We start from the raw sequence: 15,233 nt of genomic DNA on the forward strand, positions 1-15,233 counted from the left end.
CGTGCCACTGCGAATTGGCAGGCTAAGCTCAAATATTGAAATTGTCAAAGTTTTCGTGCATCCGCGCTTGTGTACGATATGGGATCTACACTTGTGCGCAAACACTTGAATAAGTATACGGGTGTGGCTTTTAGAAACTCGATAAACAGTATACGTAACACGATTTTCTCGCTGCACGTACATTCGAGTTCAAGTTTTGGACGAGCTTCATCGGGTTTTCGTCGCGCGCAAGATTTATCAAAGTATCAACAAAAAAAACGAAAGCTCGTGTGATTCGAGTATTTATAAATATGTGATTTCTTGCTCGATACCATGAGTGGGATATTCAGAAAAAAAAGATCTGATTTTCAAAGGGTGACGTAGGTCTTCCACAAAAGGAACAATCAACGATCTGATGCCAAAATCATTCAAAGATCCAATAATAATAATAATAATATAAAGTTGTGTCAAATAAAGTTCTCCCTTTATCGAGCCAATAAGCAACTAAAAGCACCAATCTTGGCCGAATCCTGAAAAGCCGCATCCTCGAGCCCCAGTAACTGGAAAATACCTCGTGGGCTTGCAAATTGAAGCGCAGACACCAAATAGAGCCGAAATCACGCTACGGAGAACCCATTCATCCCTTCTCTCTCGCCCTTACCTCATCCCCCTATACATGTACACAAAACCGCAACGACAAAAGCTCTACTTCAAAGTATACGCGTATGTATGTATATATATACGCAGCAGCAGCGGTAGAGAGTATATGTATAGATATAAATAATAGATGAGTTCGCAAGAACCTAGTCTGTATTGTACGCGCGGATTCTTTGCGTCAATACACCACCCCACGTAAAAAAAAAAAAAAAAAAAAAGAGCTTCGTGCGCGAATATAATGCAAAAGGGTGGGTAGTAGGGGGGTGCAATCAGACGTTTCGCATGACGCGTACGTAGGATATATTGGTGAGCTTGCGGCAAACAGACAGACTGCAGACGTATACCTCGAAAATTCAGGGAGCAAGAAGAAGACGGGACCATATCGAACATGCACACGCGTATAAAATCCAAGGTTCTACTAGATACATATGCGCACAAAGCCATCACGCTCCTTGCATACCGATATGCGCACACTACACACACGTTCGTTAAATTTGCATAACGCTACACGTGTGTGCACGTAATGGCAGTGCATACATGTATATATGCTTGTTCGCGGATTCCACCTATTTACACTAGCTGTATAGTTCCTCCTGTGGCGGCATACATAAAGATGCAGCCGCGGGCGCCTCTGCTTCGGGGAGGAAAGCAGGGACGCATGCATGCAACGTATGCCAAAAAGGAAGCTCGGCGTATACCTATGTGTGTGTGTGTGTGCGTGTACACCACATAAAGTATACGGGAGTGGAAATCCAATGTCAGTAGGGAGAGATAGACAGACAGAGACAAGAGGCCCGCGTGGATGTGTCCGCATGCGAGGGCCAGGACGAAATGTATGCGAGGAGAGCACGCGCGCGAGTCGTTTTCGAGGAGTTGGGCAATAAAGACGATCCCTCGCGCGAAGGGGGAGAAAGAGGAACCTGTACGACAGTGGGCTTAATTGGGTAGACCGCGGGACTAGGCTAGAGTGTTTGGCCGTTGGAGCTCGATTTATCACTACCCCCCTCCCCCTCTGTCTCTCCTGTACTATATATGTGCTACTTCTGCCTATGCGATTCGGATGCTCTCTTTCGTGTACAAGCAGCTCGAAGCTAAGTGCTTTTGAGACCCTCCCCTCTACCCGTGTCTGTGTGTGTACGTACCGAGTGGTAACTACCTCCTTTCGAGTCGATTCTTCGTTGGTCCTGGGTGTCGAGAGGGCACGAGCATAACTCTACTGCGGGGAGGATCATAGTCTCGTGAAGTTTTGCACCAAAAACTCGTATTTAGAAGCACGTTTACACGTGGTACTTGGAGGGCTGCATCTTTTGGGGGATGTACAGATTTTTTCAAGACTATCCGCATATGATTGATTTTTTATGTGGATGTGTGTTGTTTTACGTGTTCGATCTTACTTGTGGATGAGATCATCATGTTGTGACGTGGACGTTACGTGACATGTAACAAATATACGGCGGTGTGACACAAACAATGTATTTGCAAATCTTGTATTTGACACAGCATAGACCCACCAACGCGTTATTTGATTAATTTTTCTCACATCATGCAACCGGGTAGGCTTTACAAGAGACCTTTCATAAGTATAATGCTCTCCTGTATAGAATGGATGTGCAATGGAAAAAAAAAGCGCTGCAAAAATCCAACGAAAAAGTGATAAACAAGAGTATACGCGTAAAGGAACACACAAAGGCAAATCATCACACGTACAATTGCGTGTACAGCTCTTTTGTCAGCCCGGAAACATGAAACGCAACCCCCGTAATACACTGTGTGTATACTGTACACACCCGGCAAAGGGAGTCTCCCATAAGTCATACTCCTCGCTGGTTGCATAATACAATACGCACACACACCGTGGTGCATCCCAATTTGCGCGAATGCGTGACCCTCCCCACCCCCCATCCCTCTGTTATACCTCAATACAGAGCACGACAACGTCACGAAGGCAGAATATACTCGTAGGGGGGTATGTTGGTCACGGGTAATTCCCCGATGAATGTACAATTATACCGGCGAATTTGTCGCGCAGACCTTTTCTTTCTACATGTTCGCGTTTCACGTTATACATTTCGTACGTATACATCGGGGGTGGATCGCGGGCGAAAATTTGCACTCCAACTAACCCAGAGCCTTTGATCGCGTCGCCGCGAATACCGGAGCCCCCATTCTCGCGCGTACCGCTCTTCTGTTTTTCTTTCGTTTTAATATCACTTTACTCCCCCCTAAAATCGCGTTACGCTGATTAAGTACTCTTTTTTTTTCCTCCCCCTGTACGTATACGAGCTCCAATCTAATTTCCCCGAAAAAACCATTTGACTCGCAATTTGTACGGGGAGCATCTCTCGATTAATCGCATTTCGAGTTGGACGAATTAAAAAGTTACCGTGAGCCAATTGACTTTGGCACACCTCGTTTTTTTTTTTTTTTTTTTTTTTGTTGTTCCGTCAAAGTTGCGCGAGGGGATCTTCCCTCTCATCGGGAGTTGCGGGCGCAACCCTTGCTCTGTGGGAAAGTTTTGCGCCAAGGGTCGAAGCAACAGACCGCGAGGGCGCTCGCTCAATTGATCCGACAGAGCTGAGAATTACATCGGTGCCGGGACCATTTGCCTTTGACCAACAAATCCACTCGCCCCGAAATCACTCACTCGATTATTTGTTTTTTTTCTTCGCCCGCTAAGCGAACGCAGTGCATCCCGTTGTCGCTGGCGATGGAAGAACGTGTAATACGATAATTATATAACGGAGTGGACGAGAATCGAGAGGTGCTTTTTATCAGTCGATGCGTACACGGAAAAGAAGATAACGCCTGGGAAATTTTACGCAACGTCGCGTCCGATGGGTTTAACGGCATATTTATACGGCGCCGGGGAGCTTTACTTTTTTGGGTCTCTCTCGGGTTTGACGGCGCGTCAGCGACATTGCAAAAACAATGAATCTCTTTTGGATTTACGATCATCCCCCAACAGTGCGAACGCTAGCCTCGACATTAATTCAAGTTGCTTAAAACGAAAAAAAGCGCATGTATACGAAAAAGCTCGATAGTGCCCAACGCGCGAACTTACAAGCGCTTGAACAAAATGCGCTCAGTGAACCAATTAAGCCCTCGATTGAAAATTAAATTATTTCACGTTTTATGCATGATGCATTATAATATGCGTTCTTTGGAAATTCACAAAACGTTAATACCGTAGATAGACGTTGAGCTCTGGATAAAAGCGAAAATCAATGAGAATAAAAAAGACAGCAGTTGGGGAGAGGGGGCGTTAAACGAGCCCGAAGAATCGCCCTCCCGCACATCGAAACAAAGGAACTACGCACATAGAGCGCGGCCTGCATACAAATAGCGCAAGCTGAGAAACAAAGGAGAGCTGTTTATGCCACATGCACCCCCACCACACCGAACGCCCAGAATTTTATGAGCCCGCTTTTCAACCTCTTGGCGCTATTAGGGATAATTGGGCGGTAAATCTCGCGAAATCCGACCCCACACTCGTTCCCCATCGGTGTCCTCCCCTTTTTGCGACGATTATAACGATTAAAAGCTCAAATGCACACATTGATCTTTTAAAATTCCACGTGCATCCCATGCTGCCTCGCTTACGACCCGTCAATAATTAAAATCCGCTGGACAAACGCGGACGCGATGGGATACGAAAGAGGGAAAAAAAGTCGTAGAGGGTCGCGCGGAGATCGGGAGGTTGGATACAAAACGGCAGCAGACTGTTTTTCAACGCATTTCACGACATGGTATATATACATACGTATACGGGAAGGGGGGGGGGATAAATATTAATCGGGCTCATCGGCAGCAGCTGGCGCGCGTACGATGAAATATGGGGGCAAAGCTGCCACTTCCCGGATAATTCGGGGGAAAAAAAGCACACCGTATCAGGTGCCGATGAAAAAGAAAAAAGAGGGAAAATCAATCAATTTATCACTGGCCGAATGTCGTTATACCCCCGGGCAGCCTCGGTCCGCTTGATGACTCTTCCGAAGGATGTGTAACGTGTGTATCGGAGAAGGGGTGAAAAGGAGGAAAGAGAATCGAGCTCTCCCCGAGCGGCTTCCCAGGAGGTCCCTCGCGAGGGTCGAGGCTATATTGGGAAACAGCCCGTTGTTCGGGGAGCTGTGCCGGCCTCGTGCAACTTTAATGCTCCCGGGGCTTGTTGTGCCCGACGTACGCGCGTGTCTTTCGGTTCGCGGCTGCGGTCTGATGAATTTTCGATGCCAATACGCTTGGCGCTCTTTCGGCGTTTGAGGGCTTTTTTTTTTTTTTTTCTCCGCAAGGGGAGAAAGGGGAGGGCTGATGACGTGCGCGAAACGCTGGCGAACCGAGGCAGGGGATTGGATTTTCCGGTCGATCCTGCCTGCCGGGGGGGGGGATGAAAGATTCATGCAGGGGCTATTTTTTTCCTTTCGGCGTTTACTTTGGCGCGTTGCGATGTGGTGCTCGAAAAATGCCGGCTGATCGCCGCTGATGGATGCTTGATGATTGTACGGCCGAACGTATATTTTCCCCTCAATCGAAGGGATATGGAATAGCGAGTTTGTACGAGGTGGAAGGAAAAGGGAAATTTTTGTTGGAAAACCGTCAAAAAAGGAAATGCTTTTCATACGTTTCCCTTGAAAGAACGATAATTTTTGTAAGATAAAAGCAGAATCATTACATAATATTAAATGTGTATGTATGTGTTTGGGGAAACTGAAAAAAAAAATTGTAAAGGTACTGTAATTTCAGTAAGAAGGAAAAAAACAAATAATATTCACGTGCATTTAAAACAACTTAACCGGTTAAGGCGAAAAAATTATATCCCCCTGTCCGTTGCATGTCGGGTAAATCACACTCTTGTATCCGTCACGACTGTATCCACCTATACAAGTGCGAGCGAATGGTCATTTTTGAAGCTGCGCCAGACGGCTCCAATGATGCATCGGGAAAAAATGCAAACTGCACGACGACACTGCAAACGAATGCATAACAATTTAATTCAGGAAATAAAAGAGGGTGGGGTGTCCTGCCGGACGACAAATTGCCTCATCAGTGTACTCTTTGCCTCGTGAAATTGTTCGTATCCTTTTTTTTTTGTTATTGCTCCCTACTCTCTCCCCCTCACTCTGGAGCACGTAATCGAAATGCACGTAAAACCCGTGCACGCATCGCCTGTCGGGGACGTGAAAAATCGTCCCCGCCTCCGTTGCATTAATTAGCACGTAACTTATATCGTCGGAGGGGCGCTTGTTATAATCGAGACGTCAGAGTTCCCCTCCGAAAGGCATTAAGTACGGCTCGTGCCGTTATTGTACGTACGTGCGAGGATGAGATGAGGAACGAAAACGGGATGGAGCTTGTTTTTGTTCTCACACGCTGGAAGAGGAGGAGGAGCACAAAGGCCTCGATGTGTGCCAAACAAAAACACAAGCCCGTCGCTTCCACCTGAATCTATTGTTTGCCCCATGAGTTGCCGAGTTTTTGCTCTCCATACCTGTTATAGATACGCGGGGGGGGGGGCAAAAAGTCGGCCAAGAGTCTCTTTCGGTGTGTATAAACGAGCTCCCTCTCCCTTGTTGGTACTTTACGAGATACTTTCTTCCCGGGCATGATTTTTTTTGTGGACCCACAGGTTTTGTGACCCACCCTTGTATATTATACCAAATAAATGTTGCTTTTAAACAAAAACATAAACCGTGTACGCGACGAAACATTTTATGCTGCGCTTTCGAAAAAAAACCCTTGAATATTTAATGCACGCGTTTCGAGTTTGTACACACAAAAGCGTTTACGCTCGATTGAACGTTGTGCATAAAATTAAGAGTGGATTTTTTTTTTTTTTTATTTCTAACGGCAAGGGCAGTGATTAAACGAGAGTTTCTCGCATATTAAAAATTTCAATTTAAATTACGCACGCTCCAACTCGCTGAAATAATAGTAACTCTCTCCATCATTTTTTTTTCAAAACAAAAACCAAGCACATACGCTGGCCAAAACAGAGGGGAGAAAAAAAAACAGGAATCCGCTTCGTAATTAGGAAAAACATGCGCGCACGATGAAAAAATAAAATAAGTAAACTCCCGCGGATTACAAGCGTGCGTACAACACATTATGTACCCGCGCTCTCGAAATCGAGCGTGTAAGCATCGAGAGCTTTTTTTTTTTTTTTTTTTTTTGTGGCCAGAAAGTTAGAAGTGGGATTTGGCTCTCGGCGATAACGAGTGAAAGCGGAGCTGTGCAGGAAAGCTCTCTTCGCCCGCAATTATGCTGCGAGACCTCGAGGGAGGGGAGCTTCTGGTTGAGCGAAAGCCGCGATTTTTCATGGGTGTATATTTATACGCGCGTCGGGCACTTTACCCGAGTTCCGCGTTCGAAAGTTGGCCGATGCTGCTGCCTCGTCTTGTGACTTTTCAGTTTTCCCAAATTTCCTCTCAAGTTGTTTTTATTTACTTTTAAAAAAAACTGCGGCTCATCTAAAAGCCATGAAAAAAAAAAAAAAAAAGACTTTGATGTATACGTGCGGGCACAAACTTCAAGAGGAGAACAAAAAGCGAATTACAAAGACAAACGGCTGGCAGGGATTTTATTTATTTTTTTTGTTTTGCATCGTCACCAAAGGACAGAGTAACATTCGCACGAAGAAAAAAAAAAAAAAAAAACTCTACGCCCCACGGCAAGAAATTTATTCACCACTGCCAAAATACTTTTGCCCGGGAATACGTCATTGTGTCGGCGCGTAAGAGCTAAGAAGCGAGAAAGTAGAGAGGAAAACATAGAAAAACCAAGAAAATTAGAGGAGCATACAGGTATTGCGTATATAGGGGGGAGGAAAGGAAAGACAAACCAGCTCAAGTCGGTAAGAGGCTGCAGGCAGAGCCGGAACCGTGGCCGCTGCAGTAGAACAGCTCAACGCTTGATCCGACGGCGACTAAGCTATCACAATTGGAAAACACACGGATATATAAGGACGGCCTCCTTGGTTTTATTTTCTAGAAATATCAACTGCAAAGATGTTTCGTTTTACTCGCAGTGCTTTGCTTTTTTTTTCCCCCCAAGGGAAAGTCCGTACAGTTTTTTTGTGCAGATGCTCGCTGAACTCCTGCGATCGTTTACCTGCGGGGAAAAAGTTCACCCTTAATTAAGGGAGCTTGGTTGGTATGTACAGAGGGCGGCCGAGGCTTGCTGCACCATGAGATTATTCAACTTTGGACCCGTGAACTTGAAGATCTCTTACCTCTGGGAGAGAAGTGAGGCAGGGTAAAAGAAATGCGTCACATATGCAGCAGTGAAGCTCTTGACGAACAATCGATCGATCTGTCCATCAATTGTTCAATCAGTTATGGCTAATTCAAAAATCAACTTAGAAAGACGATAAGATAGCACTTGTCAAATGCTCATAGCTTAAAACTCAACCCTCTGTCCCTCGATCCGATCGTTTCTAATGGAAATTAAACAAAAAAAAAAGGAAATCACATGCACTGCCGAAACTCAAATCGTGGTATTCCAACGCGCGCGCACTATCCACATGCAGTGTATATACAGTCACAAAAGGTCCACAGAGGCGAATTGACGCGACAGCTCGCGTCTCTTCCCTCTAATCCACGCATATACGCACCCACACTTGTAAACACGGCCAAAACATATACGAGCAAAGGAGGGGATGAGAAGGTATAGTCGCAGGCGGCAGATCAATCAGGATTAATTGAGTTACGCTCTGTGGCTGCCCGACTGGCTCCAGTGACCACAAGGACATCTCACGCGGTCGCGGCGGTGCATGCACCGGGCAGGGTTGTACATATATACGGCGCACCCCAAGAATTAACGCGCACCCAGAGCTTTCCGCAAGCTTGACGCCCGCATTTGTGCAATGGCATACGTGTGTATGCGTGATGCGAGTATATATGTACAGTTGGCCACGCGATATTTGCACCAATAGCGAGAGAAGCTTAGCAGCACCAGGGGCAAGGGGGATGCTGGATGAGCTTTGATCGGCAGTGCCTAAATGCAGCCGTGGGTGCACCACCTGCCGAGCTAAACGGAGCCCGCCGCGTTTGTTGGGAGCACAGCTGGTGTACAGAGAGACGCATGTAGGCCAGACGCTCGGGTATATGCTTGTGTGCTTAATTCCTGCGCAAAGACGATGATGCGGGGTTTATCCGAGGGACTTGGGTGGTTTCCATCACCCGGTTGATGACCAGTTAGCCATGTTTTTTGGAAAAATAACAATAAATAACGCTCCGACGACAACAATTTAGGCAGGGTGCGCCTGTACATATGTACAAAGGCGAGAAGCGCGTATTCGATGTTAATTGGGTGGAGTGTGCACCACAAAGGGAAGCCAATGTTTAGAGTGTACAACTGGTTATCGCTCGGCTGAATACTTGTCAAACTTTCGTCGCTTATCGCGCGGTGAGAGCCACTATGTATATATTATACTCACGTGTGGTTCACATCGTTGTCGTTGTGTAACCACGAACGCGCGCATAAGACACAAATGAGAGGGAATAAACGCTCGGGTTGACACGTCGAAGGGGTGCTTTTTGGTTTGCACAAAGTTGTCCTCGCGGCAAGTTTGGACCAACATTTTAGTTGACGGTCTCCATAGTATACGTGTGGGTGGGAAGTAGAGAGACTACGGGGTTTCACACATGGGTAATTTGACTTGTCTTCAAAGAGGAGACGCGCACATTGCTTCAAGGGAAAAACAAATGAAATGAAATTTCAGCTTGTTGGTGGGAAGTGTACCCCTATGTTATTCTCGAGTATGGTCTGGAGCGAAGAACCCAACGAGAACGCCGGTCCAAAAGACGAGCTATACATCGCCAGACGCCAAAGTCCTCGGAGCTACGGAGTAAAGCCGGAATCCGGAGAATAATCTCCATATACTTCCCTGTACAAGTGAAACTCCATATATATCCCGATGTGCATTCGGTCGGGCCAGTATAGTTCTACAAGCGCGTGCACCGTATGGCCGCAGATCACTTGCAAGAGAAGCAAAGGTCCCCAAAATCACGAGTGTGGGCGTGCGGATCGATGAAATTAATTATAACGTCCGCAATCGGAGCAGCGTCGCTTGTTCTCGCGTCTCTATTCCTGCTTCCTGCGGTTCATCCCTGCGGTTCGGGAGATACGTCGAGAGCCTCGTGCTCTGCGGTAAAGTATCCGAGCCCCGCAAGTTTCAGAACAGCCGCTCCGGGAGTGGTGCATACCTATTCCCACCCCCTTGAACTCCGAGCTTTAGATGTGGCCTCGAATGCAGGGATACACCACAGACCGCAGATCTTCCCTAGGTATACACGTGTCTCGGAGGGGCCATTGTGTCGTAAGACGAAAAACAATGGACACGCCGCATTGGAAAATAAATACCCCCCACCCCTTATACCTGTATACACAATTGCGCGAACGCATCGAGCGGCTGTCGGGTATGCGGGCCAAGCTTCCGTTTGCCCATCCATTCAAATTATCCCGTGGCATCCATCTCCCCCTTGACTCTCGGACGCGGCAGCAATGGCCTCTAAAGTCAGAGGCGGCTGGTGGTGGATGAAAACGCGCGCGTGCCAACCGCCTGGAAGAGACGAGTTTGGCTTGATGGCTGTGTAATCGGTACGTAAGTACATATACACCACCAACTGGACGTGGGATTGATGTAGCCGCACTGGGATGGGAAGGATTTCTTGGACGAGCAGAGCTGCAAGGGCTCCGATGCTCGTTGTAATTACACGTGCAAGCAGGGAAGGACTGTATCGTCAATTGCGTTAATTGCTCTGTCTGTGAATGTACACCTGTATTGTTATCGCATTGCAACGTATTATACGTAGCATCATCGATAGCGTGTCGTATGTGAAACCTCGACCGCGATAAATGATGAAACAAGTGCAGCGCGAAACAACGCTCTTGGCAATCTCAGTAGCTATACAGCAGCTGTGAAGAGGGCCCCCACGATGGCAGTTGTCGTCTTTGACGTAAGTATGTATGCGCGTGGTATTTATTACGATGAAAGAAGAAAAGCCGTGAGCGAAGAGGTGAAGGGGGGAGGGGGGACGAAAAAAAGCGAGCCATTGTTCGCGGTTGCTCAAAGTGGCGGACGACGACGGTACGGCTAAGAGGATCCTCGAGAGCCCTGCCTCCTCGTCGTGCTGCAATTATTATCCAACGCACTGCTACGGAGAAAGGGAGAGGAGTCACTTTTCTCGAGAAATTTAGGGGAAGGGGGATGTGGCACGCGATTACGCTTTACAGGGTATAGACTCGCGAAGAAATCCCCCGGCGGACTACCGGGAGTGAGGGTCGAGCGTCTTTTTCCCTCTGCACAGGGACTTTGGCGTTGGGGTGCCCTTTCATTCCATAGACAAGTTATACATGGGACGAGAGATTCATCGTGAATTTTGTCATTCGCGTCTTGCCGAAAGTTAAAGCAGCTTGTTTACGCTACCATTGTAGAGAGCTTTGGGAGGGGTGGCGAAGTCTTAATTAGGCACCATGGCACAAATGGGATCTCGAGTTTTCATTTCATGTATCGGGACTCAATGGCCCGTTTGGTGGAGTATGAGGCTTACAATAATTATTTTGTGGTACGATTACGCGCGATTAATAATTTAATCTCTCAAGTGTTTGTTGAATGATTGGTAATATTATTATTATTATTATTATTATTATTTGTAATAGTAATAATATTGTTCATTTATTTAAAAAAAAAAAAAAAAACATTTATTTGAATCATTGTCTCGTCGTTACACAGCTACGACCCTAACCACACTGTGACAAGGTTAGTTTCTTTTGAAATTATTCTTCGTTTTTTCGTATAGAATAGGTATTACACAGATAAAAAAAAAAAAACAAAGAAACATAAATAATTTAAATTAGTGAAACTGACGGATAAAAAAAAAATAAAGAAAAAATACATCCAAGGGAGCAGTTGTACTATCCTTTTTCTCATTCCTGTATATTATACAAGTATTATTAAAAGCATTTCACTTCCTACAGCTTTGTCTCTCGGTGGATTAACTCAGGATCCCTTTTTCCCGCGTCGTCTCGTCCTATCCCATCATCCTTATCATGACTTACAAGTAAATAAGTTTACCAAGCCTTACTATGATTGTAAGTCCACGTAACGGCCTCTGTTTGGCCGAACGATAATGAAGGCAAAACTTACCGTAAACGGAAAACCTATATTATGTTTACACGCGCGTCAAGAGCATAAAAAAAAGGTTAGAATGTGCTTCTTGCTCAAAAACACGCTACAATAATCGTTGAACATTAAAAAAAAAAAAAAATATATACATATATATTTTCTGTCCCCCGTGCTCGTTGTTTCACAGCAATGAACGTGCAAACCAGCTGTCATGAGAGCACGTGCCCGACCAAAAAGGAGACCCCGGCTGTCGAGCCCAAGAAGCCGTGCTCGAAAAAGTGCGCCTGCTACCTCTCGCAAGCAGTCGCCGGTCTAAAAACAAGCCTATCGGTAAAACAAAAAAAAAAAAAAAAAAAGGACCTACCTCCCTTAAAAACCCAACACATTGTATATCCACCCAGTCTCAATGCGAAGCGCTGACGCAGCTGTCCCGCGAGCCCGAGTGCAGCGTCAACCTGAGCCCGAGCGAGGAGCAACTGGTGCCCCTGAAACAGGACGCCTCGTCGCCGTCGGCAGCAAGCGCGGCTCGTCTGATACGCGGCATCTTGGCGCGCGAGCTCGGCTCCCGCGAGCGCGACCTCCTCGACATGGAGAACCGCCGGGCCTGTCTCGAGCGCGAGCACGAGCACCTAAACAGCTGCGCCGAGTTGCTTTGCACCCGGGTAATGCACCGGCATTGTTTGTTTTGTTTTTTTTTCTCTCTACTTTCCATTCGAGCACGAATAGGGTTTAACGGAGTAGCACAGCGGGTGATTTACAGACCAAGGGGGAGGGGGACTCTTAATTGGGATGGATCCGCCATCGTCCCAGCGACGCGGAGGCGCGCCGGCTCGCGTGTCTCGGAGAGACGAATGGTGATGGGGCCTCGGAAAGGCGCGTCCAAGATATGAGTATACCATGTACACGTGGTGTGATTTATTCGTGTATATACATAGACGTGGCGTTGTCGATGGATCGGCTTTGCAACGAAACACTGGGGCACAGCTCCTCAAGTTCTCCTCTCGCCAGTCTTCCGAGTTGGCGACCTCCTCTTCCTCCAGCCGTAGCTAATCCCCGTCTTGTCCAAGGTCCAGTCGTAGAACTCTGCCACCTTCGTGAACACGTTCGGAGCGTCGTACTCGCAGCCCTCGTAGGCGACGCCGACTATCTCGTCGTTGAGCACGGCCGGGGCCCCGGAGTCGCCGCCGCAGAGATCGGCGTCCCTCACGTCCGTGCAGAACTGCGTCGGGCCGATCGTGTAGTTCCTCCGGCAGACCTCGTCCTCGATCACCCGCAGCCGCATCATTTTCAGGGCCTCGCCGAACTCGCGGTACTGCAAGACAACGTTGGTTTTACTTGCGACCAACTTGCGTATTTAATACACGATAGATGCGAGACTCACGTGTCCGTAACCGTAGCCGGCCAAGGTCACCACGTCCCCGGGTCGCGGGGACGCGCGAGTTATCGGGAGTGGGTAGAAATACTCGGTGAATTCTATTCTCTCCGCAACCTGAAACGTTTGCAAACCCAGACAATGGAAAGTAATATTCTCGGCTACAGCGAAGCATGTGTATAATTTATAGATTCATCGAGGCGGTTGTCGTAAAAAATACACTTTTTTTTTGCCAGGCTGATCCATATTTTTGTCCCTCGTTGCGAGACCGTTGTTTCGACAACCATACCTCAATGAGATTTTGTGCGTGGTACAACCTTGATCAAACCGATGTCGAACGCCTTGGGCTGTTCTCTGTACTTCTCGTGCACGATTATCTCGGTGACGTTGATCCCCAAGCTTTTGTAGGGCGAAGTACTCGTGCCGAGGTACACCGTCACCTGCGACAGTGTATTGTTCCTTCTGTTGACAAATACCAATCGATCTATTTTAACCATACGTATTCGGCAAGTGATATTATTACACTCACAGGACGCAGTGAGCGGCGGTCAGTAGCCAGAGTTCAGATAGGATCGCGGCTCCGCAGAATTCGGCTCCCACGACCGAGTGAATATTCAGGAGCGCCTGGCAAAAAAAAAAAAAATTCATTATGTCAAAGTACGCTTTTTACCTGTATCGTTCGTGCAAATGAAAAATAAAATTCTCACAAGGTAGGGTGCCTCTGTTATCGGATAGTAGCCACCTCCGTGCATAGCTTCTGCGCGTGAAATTAAAAATTCAAGTACGAAAATGCCTGGCAAGTACAATAGCTTTCTGTATGGGAAATAAATCGACTCACCGACGCACGTCACAGTGACAATTACCCACAGATCTACGAGCTTCATTCCGATGTTCTGTATGAATATATAAAATCTCCGATTGGATGAAAAATGAGGGATTCCGCCAGAATAAATTAACGCGAAATCATCGGACTTGTGCACTCGTACAACGGTCAAACGCAACTTTGCAATTTAAGATCTCGACAAACATCTCGTTGCATAATTTTCTAGTATCCGTCATATAATTGTATGAAAAGCGTGACGATCGACTCGCAGCGAAAGACGAAAAAGTTTTGTTTTTCACAACACACAAGTATGACTTTGACACCGACTGTTGGCTGCAACTTGTTATCAGTTGGCCGAAGCTAAGGAGATAATACGATCCACGGAGGCAGCGCTAAGTGACCACGACGGAGACGCAGCCGATCAGGCGGGATCGGCGGAACTCAAGAAACTGGTCGCGCGATCGGACGAACGCCGGCGGAGGATCAAGGAAATGTACGACGTATGTTCCCTGCTTTACCGGCTACTTTTATACGAGTCCACACTCTCTAAAAATACACGTGGTCATTATGATTAAATATTACTTTTTTTTTTTTTTTTTTCTATTTTTCTAATTATAAATTCGAAAGAAGATACGCGTCAGTGAGCGGAGATTTTTTTCTTGGGGCTTTTTAGTGACGCTACTTACCAGGAAGTAATAGGCGTTCAAGTGCGAGTTAACATTCAAATGGCGCAATTAGCTGGAAATTACTTTGATCGAGCTATGCTTGTTTATGATTATGATGCGTTTGAGCCGAGTTTGCTCGTCTTACTGGGTTAAACGTCGGTAACAATGCTTCGTTGAGTATAATACAATTGACAGCTTGAGACAAAATTTACTCCTCGAGCTTTTTATCACCAAAAGGTTAATTTATTTCTCAATTATTTGTTAATTCATCGAAAATATCTTCAACGTGGGTATTCATTCTTAATTTGTAACATTAATCAATTCTATGCATCAATTCTATCCTAATTTAACATTTTTACTTGCAAAAAATAATATTGATGCGGTAACTATCGTCATTAACGTCTAATCGTTTCTTCATTGAAAGAGAAAATAAAAGATTACTTGATTACACCATGGCATACGATGTAGCGTGCATTTTTTTTCTTTTTTTTTTTACAACACCAGTTGAACAACAATTTTAACGATCTCATCAAAGTCAAAGTAACCAAATCAGAGCGGACGCAAGAAAACTTTGTTAATTAATTCACGCGAATGATTTAAAGTTCGGGATATCAAACC

General features: G+C 46.3%; 3 protein-coding genes across 4 annotated transcripts in view; 2 read left to right on the forward strand and 1 right to left on the reverse strand.

Annotated features, from left to right (window-relative positions):
- Positions 1 to 15,233, forward strand: part of LOC106643382 (von Hippel-Lindau disease tumor suppressor) — a 38,654-nt gene that overhangs the window by 14,794 nt on the left and 8,627 nt on the right. The gene's annotated exons all lie outside the window — the stretch shown is intronic.
- Positions 1 to 15,233, forward strand: part of PH4alphaEFB (prolyl 4-hydroxylase subunit alpha-1) — a 147,960-nt gene that overhangs the window by 14,784 nt on the left and 117,943 nt on the right. The gene's annotated exons all lie outside the window — the stretch shown is intronic.
- LOC106643381 (chymotrypsin-2-like) lies at positions 12,739 to 14,431 on the reverse strand. Of its 2 annotated transcripts, none has more exons than XM_014358486.2 (6): positions 13,966 to 14,431; positions 13,835 to 13,884; positions 13,657 to 13,751; positions 13,445 to 13,589; positions 13,137 to 13,244; positions 12,739 to 13,067 (listed from the first exon to the last, which is right to left on the reverse strand). In XM_014358486.2, exons 1-6 carry the CDS (start codon positions 14,009 to 14,011, stop codon positions 12,744 to 12,746), a joined length of 768 nt encoding a protein of 255 aa, XP_014213972.2. In that variant the 5' UTR covers positions 14,012 to 14,431; the 3' UTR covers positions 12,739 to 12,743. The 2 variants fall into 2 exon arrangements, with proteins under 2 accessions (XP_014213972.2, XP_014213973.2); XM_014358487.2 differs by having other exon boundaries at positions 13,445 to 13,611.

The sequence above is a fragment of the Copidosoma floridanum genome, unplaced genomic scaffold (assembly GCF_036245765.1).
Source record: "Copidosoma floridanum isolate Cflo_tuat_1 unplaced genomic scaffold, Cflo_Japanese_pri ptg000030l, whole genome shotgun sequence".
NCBI classification, from domain to species: domain Eukaryota; kingdom Metazoa; phylum Arthropoda; class Insecta; order Hymenoptera; family Encyrtidae; genus Copidosoma; species Copidosoma floridanum.